Genomic DNA, 9,614 nt, shown 5'->3' with positions numbered 1-9,614 from the left:
TAGACAAGTCTAATTCCTGGCTTTTCAAGTCAAGGGTATTAGTTGTACTGCATGCACATTGCATGAGCCAAGATTGTTAAGCACTGATGCAGACATTGCCAGATTTCTGATACCACAGGAAATACCCTTTTAGTGGCCGCTGAAATCGATTTAACGTGGAACAGGTGCTGTGTCCATTTTCAAATAGCAGAGGTCTTACAATTTAGAAGTCATTTTGTCTGATCTGGCAACAACCATTCCCCAGAACTTCAAAACAAACCTTTTAAAAAACATAACTGTCAAGCAAATAAAATTTAAATAAAAAACACAAAGTAATTATTAATTTGTTGAAGATTACAAATAAAAGTATTTTGCATGTTTGTCAAAAAGGGCAGGCACTTTTCTGACAATCTCATTGTTTATAGAGGGCTTGTAACAGCTTGCAGACATCCTGTGTTTCCACACCGGGTAACAAGATCGCTGAAGAGCTGGCCATCAATGACATCATCAAGCATTTCCTCTTTGAGTGCCTTCTGTTCAATAGCTGTTAGATGTTCGGATCAAAGTAACAACATTAAAAAACTTTTATTAATGTTGATCCTTGCAGACAAACTTTAAGGCAAACAACATCAGAGCTTGTATAAATTGATGATTCAATTTGAAAATGTATGAGATAAATGTGATCTCAGATACAAAAATGCAATGTACACTTTAAGACATAAATATTTATGTACAGTCGTAAGGAATTTTCATTTTTTCAGTCACATTAAACTGGTGGTTCCTCAGCGTTTCATTCCAGAAACCACCAAAATACTTTTAAACAAAAACTGTCTTTTAGTAAGAGTGCTTTTTATTGTCCTTGTCATTGTATGAATGACATATGTTTTATTGCAATACTTTACATGCAAAGAAAATCTATCATTCACCACAACAACCAAGTGACTTTTCTCGACCCACTTTATTCCTGCGACCCACCAAAAGTGGTTCCCCACCCCCGTTTGAAAACTTGTAAATTTAGGGTATTGTTTTATGTAATGATATTATGACTTCAGTGAAACCAGCTAGTTTAGATGCTGCCACAAAAAAAAATCTAAATACAGTAATTTCTCATAATTTGTCATGTATAACACAAACACCTCTCATATGCATTACTAAGTTATATGAAACATAGGCAAACGTACAGAAGGCCTTATATACGCTTTAATATCATATTTGCAACACCACAAGACAAATAAAATGTAACAAAAAAAATGTAAAGAACACATTGGCTTCACATAATGAATGATGTTGTGACGATCAGAGAAGGAAGCACAATACAGAGCCATGTAATTTGTGTTTTGCTTTTCCAGTCATGGCTGTGTAATGGAGCAGGATGATGTTGAAATGACAATAAATTATCAATTTAATGGGATTTGGCATGTATCCTCTGGTCCTGTGTGATACTGCATACTGTCACATCTGTTTAGTCTTTATCCAGGACTGTGGCAGATTCTTGTGTCTTCAGTTGTCTCCCTCTGCTGGCTTTGGCCACACCGCTGTGGATCTCCGCTTCATAATCCCTGGCCTTCGCCCTAAGTTTGGCAATGCTACAGCAGCGGAAGTCCTCAGGACTGGACACTTCCGACATCTCCTGCATGTTGCTCACGGGGCTATGGATAGAGGATGAGGTGGGTTTAGGCCAAATGGGGCTTCCTCTGTCCTGTTTCCTCTCCCGGCATGGGCTGCTGCTGCTGTGGAGCTCTGGACCACTGCTGGATGGGTCAGCCGCTCTGTTGTCTCCTTCACTCCTGCTACACTGCTCAGCTGGCTGGCCTTGGAGTTTCATCTGTCTGCGCATTTTAGCCCTGCGGTTTTGGAACCACACCTGATGGAACAAAGGAGAGTCCGATATATTGATAAATAATGTGTACTCTTTAAACCTGCTTAAATCTTATACAGCACATTTTCAGACACTGTGTTTGATTGATGGGAATAAAAAATAAAAAAAGAGTATGTGTTTTTTTAGCATTATGGGCTGGATATTTGGACACACACATCTGTGTTCAAACCATGTGAATGTAAAATTTTGCATAAGAGGCCAACTTTAAATGTTATCAATATAATTTTGTCAAAGATCTCAAATTACAGAATATCGATCATATTGATCATTTTGAATAATGTGAAATTACGATTAATGTGGCAAAGATGGCTCTGATAAGCAATTTCACTTCCTATTATGCCTCTAACTCTACAAAAACGTCATCATCAAAAACGGTGACTTATTTTTTAGCTTTTGCACAAATCTTTGTACATCTCTTTTAATTGGGACAAAGTAGCTTTCTTTTTATCATTTAATCATCTTTTTTAGTTATTCTAAAAAAAATTAGATGTATATCAAATATTATCAATATTCAGAAAAAGATTGAGATGTCAAATTATGTATCAGCCAGCCTAGGATACTGCCATTTTCAGCCTTTAATAATTTGTATTTGTATTGAATCTTAAATGTTATATTTATAATAAATAAGCAAATATATGAAATTTTACATTTACATTGATTTAGCAAATATTACAACATTTTGTGAACACTCACTTTAAAGTTAGTAGTTGTTATTACTTTAAAGAGCTTTAATATTAGTATAATAATACATTTTAGCTTTGGGGTAATGGTATTCATACTATTATTATTATTAGTATTAATATATACAGTAGCGTAAATTTACACATGTGCTGAGTAACCTTCTTGCAACATGTTGGGCTGGCGCAACATATAGTATTTTTAAAGATCAACACAGCTAATTTTGTGGATAAAACAAAATAATAATGTTAATATAATATTGTTATGTGCATTGCAATAATAAAAGAGAATGTCACTAAGGCAACCTGCACTCTGGCCTCGATCAGGTCCAGTCTGAGGGCCAAGGCTTCTCTCATGAAGACGTCGGGGTAGTGTGTGCTCTCGAAGGCCTTCTCCAGTTCTTCCAGTTGCCAGCTGTTATAGTTGGCCCGTGCTCGCCGCTGTTTCACTGGCCGGGGTTCATCTGGAAGCCACATCACAGCCACCAATTAGACAATTGCCAGAGGCTACCACTGACAAGGAACTAATGGCTCTAGATTGGATAATTAGTGCAGCGTTCATTAAACCCTCTTCAGCAGAGCCGGATAATTGATTGTTAGTTACAAGTTGTTAGCCAATCCTTTGTAAACATTTAGAATCCTATTAAACACTGTTAAACGAGTATGGATAATTATGAGAGAATATGACTCATAAACTGTGTCCCTTAATGAACGCTACACATATGGATTATTTAAAGCATTATACCTGAACGCCTTGGCAAATATACATTTTCTCTTCAGCTCTACCATAGAAAAAGGTTTTATCCTTCCAAATATTTAATTTACATTTTATTAAACAGCTCTCTGGAATACTTGATACTGGTCAATCACAGCTTTCGCCTGCCCAATTTTTTGTATAACGGCTGTACCACTATTCAAGTCACCAATTTCCTAATTGGCTGTGCTTGTCTCTCTAATATTAAACTCTAATTTATTTGTCTGAAAAAAAAGTTTTCCACATTTTCATGCAATCGGTATTTATAGATGTATTGTGGTCCTTCCAGATCAGTTTTTGTCAAATTTAAACTAAATCAAACCTCAGGAGTGACATAAAGTCTTCCAATAGCAATGTGAAAGACACAACAGCATGACATACAAATCCAGGTTATTACATAAATAAACAAAAATTTGTACTTTTCCTAAAATAAAGAAATGTTACTGTTGTATCGCATTAAATAAAAAATATGAACTTGTTTTCTTTGCTGTATTTCAAAAAATAAAAATAAATAAAGAGCATCTTTCGTATTATTTTGAACAGTTCTATTGAACAGTATCATTCTTTTTTTGCAAATATATAATAAATGAATGAAAATATTTGAAATTTGGGAGACATATTGATAGCCGTTGACAGAATGAAACAAAAGCTTTCATAAACACATGCCTAAAAATAGTAAATTCAGAAAACTCAAAATAATTTTGAAATTGTCTTTTAATTTTATATAAATACATAAATATTTGCATTTATATACTGTTTATATAACAAAGAGTGCAAAATATATTAAATTATTACTTATTTTCAAACTTAAGAGTATATCTTACTCTCAAATTTGAGAGTAACTGTATATTTTTATATATTTTGCTTTTCTTGTTCAGTCAGATAAAAATGTATATAACTAAATGTTCCCATTTATGATGCTTGCAATGGCTACAATGTGCTTACCAATATTGTCAGCATGGTGTCCTGATGCCTGAGAGGCCAACAGCAAAGCTTGCTTGCAGGGCTCAGGCTGCAGGTAGCTGCGCAGTAGCTCGTAGCTGAACAACGGGCCGGGAATGAAGATCTGCGGTGAACCTAACCTGCTGGGGAAGGCCGGAAAGAAATGTGCAGCCGAGGAGTGGAAGATAGCGGGAGACAGAGGAGACACCAGATGCCCTGTGCCAAACATGGCCTAGATTCAGCAAAGATCCTCCTTCCTTCTGGACAAATTTCAGCTGCAAATCAAAATCTGCAGAGAAATATCGAAGGTTCCACAAAGTGTTTCGGTCCTTTGAGATGCTGATGAGTTATTGAAAAATCAAAAGAAATTCGATAAGGAGTGAACTTATTAGTAGACCAGAATTGTCCACAGACCCAAGACATGAGAACTTATGATGCTCCCCAGCACGTACAACGTTCCTCACCTGAGTCAGGTGTGAATTCCACTTTCACGGGTGTCCCACCCCCTCGCCAAGTCACGTGATTCACCTATGACCACGCATCCAAGTAAAACAGAGCCTGGTTCTAGGAAGTCACCCTATCATAAGAGACCACAGATTCCACACTTGATTTAAGAGGCTTCTTACAGCATCACTCTTCAGCAGTTGTCCATAGTGACACCTAATGCCTTCTAATCTACACCTCAGCTCCTCTTAAGGAGCAAATGAGTAACAGCCCCCATTTCCATTTGGGGAGGGATAAAGAAAGGCCTGTCATAGAGAAATGTTCCATAGACAAGTCCAGGCACTCTTCGGCTTTTTCGTTCACTTATTAATATGACAAACCCGACGTTTGGAATTGGAGTGTGGCGATAAGAAATGGAGAAAGCCGCGGACGCTTTCAAAGGCACGTATAAGCACCGGCGAGACCTGTTCGTGCACTTTGTTGTTATAATCGTCAGGTTTAGTCATTAAAACACACTGATAAAACAGATGGATATTAAATCATTAAGGGAGAATCAAAAGGTTCCGCAGCTGAGAAATGTTCAATAAGAAACCCCCAGCACAAACAGAGATTTAGCAGAAATCTACGGAGAGCACAAACAAACAGCCTCTGTTTACACAGTAAACACATCACACTAATTGGGCCACATAATTGACATTCATTTACAAGCCCATTTGCAGCGTTTAGATGTTTGTGTGACATTAATTTACAATACAACATGACTGAATGAAGAATCCTTTAGGAAAAGCTTTGATGAGTTTTCATAATCAACATGCTCGTCTTCGACAAAAGCGTTTGTGTCTGAAATACAGAACGTGTGCCGTCAGACGGGAATTCTGCCGTCGAATTAAAACCCATGCCTTTGTTCAAATAGATACCTAAGCCTGTTATCTCACTCGAAGCCTTCTTCACGTTAGGAATAAGATCACCTGTCTAAACAAGCTGTATTGTGTAGTTGTGAGCTCCGGACAGAGTTCACTAACAATGGATTTGGGTCACAGAAATCTGGCCTTTGAAAACAGATCACTTTCCCGGCTTAACCCAGAGCGCACTTTGAGAGGAATGCCGAGCTATTCTCTACAACATTAACAGGTTGGGGAAATTGTGAGTGTTTTATAAACAGATATTGGGGGGACGAATCATACAACTTTTAAGCAGCTGCAATGGCATTGTCAAGACGTGATTAGAATTGAAACGACTGGTCAAAACAAGAAGCGGTTAGTGGATGATTGATAACCAGTCTCTTCAATGTAACAAAAACTAGCTTCAAACTGAACTGCATTTTTCAGTTTTTAGCAGATGGTGGCTTTTGGAATTAGTAACAAGCTAGCACTATTTACATTTACATTTATGCATTTGGCAGACGCTTTTATGCAAAGCGATAGGTATTTGCAATCCCCTGGGATTGAACCCACAACTTTTCATTGTTAACGCAATGATTTTACCACTTAGCTACAGGAATATAGCACCAGTGTTTCGCGGAGTATAGTGTGAATGCTACTCTCTTTACTTTAACAATTTTTTGTTAAGTCAAACCCTTATTACCACCCTGGAAATAATAGTATAATAATGGCATTTGTAGTAAAACTAAGGCAACACAATGTTAATTAATCTATAAAAAAATATTTTGCCTTCTTTTTAATGTCACATTGTATCATTCGGCACAGTTTTACTACACAGCTAGTTTTTCGATCTGTCACATAAACTGTGTGCAGTCCCTGCATATTAAACACAAAGCTGATGTGAACACGGGAATGTCTTGGTCCAGTAACTGCTGATTTGAGCTTTCTACCTTAGCGGAAATTGACTGTAGATGTGTTAATAATAGCATTTATTGTACATTTGCGGTCTGTAATATGTATGCCCCATATCTGGAGATTCGGAAAACATGTGGAGTGAAAAAAAATTAAAAATGTTTTTGGGAAAAAAAACTATTTTACACACATGCTAAATCATAAACATCATACAGACATTTTCTAAATGTCTTTATGATATCTGTAGGAAAAATCCCAGAAACGTATTGCAGATGACCCAGGTAGCACAGGTACGTCTGAAAGATGTACACTGTAAAATCTAATTGTTGTCCTTATTTACAATTTTTTTGTGAACTTTACTCATTTGTCAAAATGTATACATTTTACTAGTTTTTATTAAGTTTCGATAACTTGCAGGGGAAATAAAACAACTTACTTTTCGCTTTTAGTATATTTTACTTAAATCAAGCAAGTAGCGGCAACCGACACAATTGCTTTACTACACCAGCGAGAGGCAGTGGAGAGCAGGTCCTGTCTGTAAGCAGAAAAGATTCCCAGCATGCTTTGCGCCAGACTGCATTAGGAGAGTGCATTTTTTAAAATAAGATTATTTTATATGTTTTCAGTAAAGTTAAAGACTTGATAGTGTTTAATGTTCACTTCTCTTAGATATTTAGAAGAGTTTGACATATTTTTCAGTTTTGTGGTTACCACTGTTTAGGAGATAGGTGCATGTGATTATGGTCTACGAAGCTACATGTGTTTGTTACTAATGAGCATAATCTGTGCATACAGTTCTGAGATCAGTCTCCTCTTGCTCATTTTGTGTTGCACAAGTCAAGGAGTTTGATTTATGCACTTTTATAATAATGTTAATGTGAAATAAAGAAATTAATTAAGTTAACTTAAAACTTCAATTATGGATAAATTAAATATTTCAACTGTAGTAAAATTTACTTTAGCTATACAGTAATCAAAATTGAGTATTGCAAACTCGTCCGGGTTTTCAGTGCAATAAATCTAATGGAAATTCTTAAATTGGTAATAATAGTTAATTCTGAGTACTCCACAATAAATCAAGAGTACATCTGAACAAATTTTTTAGTTACTTGGACTCAAAAATACAATTTCACTTTACTTAGTTTTTTTTAAGGCAATCGGTTTGCATGCTTTTTTTAAGTAAGATCAACTAATTAGATTTACAGTGTATGCCAAAGATTTATCAAAAAATCTGATAAATATCCTACAGCAGTCTATATAACATCTGACATTAGACGTCTCATTGACGTATTGCAGATGAGCAACCAATGAAAAAATAGGTCCTGCAGATGTAAATGCAGTGATTAGATAGACGTCTCCCAGATGGATCAGGATAAGTGTGATGCTCTTTCTGTCACACCTTTGAGAATAATTATTCAAAAATACAATACCAGAAAAATACAACTGTGATTAAATTGCAACTTCCATTATTGTATTTATCAAAACACAATTAACAAATGTATTGCCCCCTTAGGTAGTGTTTTTTAATTAAAATGATCACAAACCTGATTAAAAACAGAATTTCCCAATACAAGCTGACAAAATCACTTTCATCTCACAACATCTGCATTCCTGTCGCTTCAGGATGAGAGGAACAAAAAGCAGGTGCGTCAATTAATTCTCAGAAACATTTCACCTCACAACCATCTTCACCTGCTCTATCGGCTAATAAGATCAGACTGCGGAGAGATTCAAGAGCTGTCACCAGCATCGGCTAACCGCTAATCCTGCTAACTTTGATCACATCCCAACATTGACGGCACACAGCTGGCCTGATCTGGGTTGAGTGAGTCACTCTCTTCGTAGGCAACAAGGACAAAACAGGACAAAAACTTTTCAGACGTCTGTCAAAACATAGAGGGATCTAAGTCCTAACCTACCTGCTTTCCTCATACCTTTAGAATGATGATAACTTGTACGTGCTTTATACTGTATTTTTTTGCACCAACAGAATCACAGGATTCAAATATATTTTTAATCCAACTCCAATTGAATCTGTACTGAATATAAATGAAGGAAGAATACAAGCAGTTCTTGCAGGTCTATATTGATCTTTTAGTCTCACAGCTCTATGAGATTGCATTCATTTGAATACACAAGAGCCTTTGTAACAAGTTAAGAGTAGCCTATCAACTGAGGACTATAATGTTTGGCAGGGAAATGTGTCTCTGTTGCAAATAGGACAAAGATTTCATTCCTCTTAAGTGAGGTAGACAATAAGACAAGAGCGTGACAATCCCATCGAGGATGAAGCCGCTAATCTCAATTGTTTTAATTCAGAATCATAATTAAAGCAAATCATTGAGAAACAAGATTGGAAATAGACTGGCTAAATGGGTCGGTAACAACAGCAAACAATAAACATAAAACACTATTTGATATGCTCTTTAATTTAAGACGCCATTACCCATGTAAACGAGCAGGTGACTTTCTTAATGTGGCATGGGTATTCCTGACTGATGGATTTTGGATGTGGGATCATCATTTAGACGGTTAATTGCTTCTGTGGCAGCAGGAAATGCGTCTTGTATTAACATGTGGTTCAAAGAGGAAGTCAACCACGTAAAAAACGATTAAAACTCACAGAAAGACATCGAATGACTCATATTCTGATATCTTTTTCCTGAACAAATTGAACTATGTTGGATAAACAACTACACATAACGACACAAACAGTCTTTAAAGGGATAGTTTACCCTAAAATAAATTTGGTCAAAACCTATTTTGTCTTAGTGGTTTTGTGTCCATGCAATGGAAGTCAATGGGGGCCAATGTTGTTTGGTTGCTGACTTTCTTCAAAATATCTTCTTTAGTCTGCAGAAGAACGTACTGTAAGTCATACAGGTTTGAAATTACATCGAGATGAGCAAATGATGACAGAATTATCATTTTTGGGTGAACTATCACTTTGACACTGAATTAAGAATTATCTACTAAAAGAATTAAAGTCAACTCAAATAGTCTTTTATATTGACAAACTCTACAGAGGATACGCCAGCACAGGCTCTCAGATGACAGAGATGAGGAACAATGCATTATATCATTAATACTCATTTGAGTGACACTCAAAAATGCACAACACCTGAAACAGCAAAACATGATGGATG

The 9,614-nt window shown here is 36.3% G+C and overlaps 1 protein-coding gene across 1 annotated transcript; it reads right to left on the bottom strand.

Moving 5' to 3' along the window:
- Positions 1-850: 850 nt before the first annotated feature.
- On the bottom strand, positions 851-4,796 carry si:dkey-43p13.5 (paired mesoderm homeobox protein 2). The gene is made up of 4 exons (XM_056753673.1): positions 4,696-4,796; positions 4,235-4,520; positions 2,842-2,999; positions 851-1,843 (listed from the first exon to the last, which is right to left on the bottom strand). Exons 2-4 carry the CDS (start codon positions 4,458-4,460, stop codon positions 1,442-1,444), a joined length of 786 nt encoding a protein of 261 aa, XP_056609651.1. The 5' UTR covers positions 4,461-4,520; positions 4,696-4,796; the 3' UTR covers positions 851-1,441.
- Positions 4,797-9,614: the final 4,818 nt, after the last annotated feature.

The sequence above is a fragment of the Triplophysa dalaica genome, chromosome 7, assembly GCF_015846415.1.
Source record: "Triplophysa dalaica isolate WHDGS20190420 chromosome 7, ASM1584641v1, whole genome shotgun sequence".
NCBI classification, from domain to species: domain Eukaryota; kingdom Metazoa; phylum Chordata; class Actinopteri; order Cypriniformes; family Nemacheilidae; genus Triplophysa; species Triplophysa dalaica.
The sequence above is the reverse complement of the archived record's forward strand: the minus strand, read 5'-3'. Positions and strand labels throughout refer to the sequence as shown.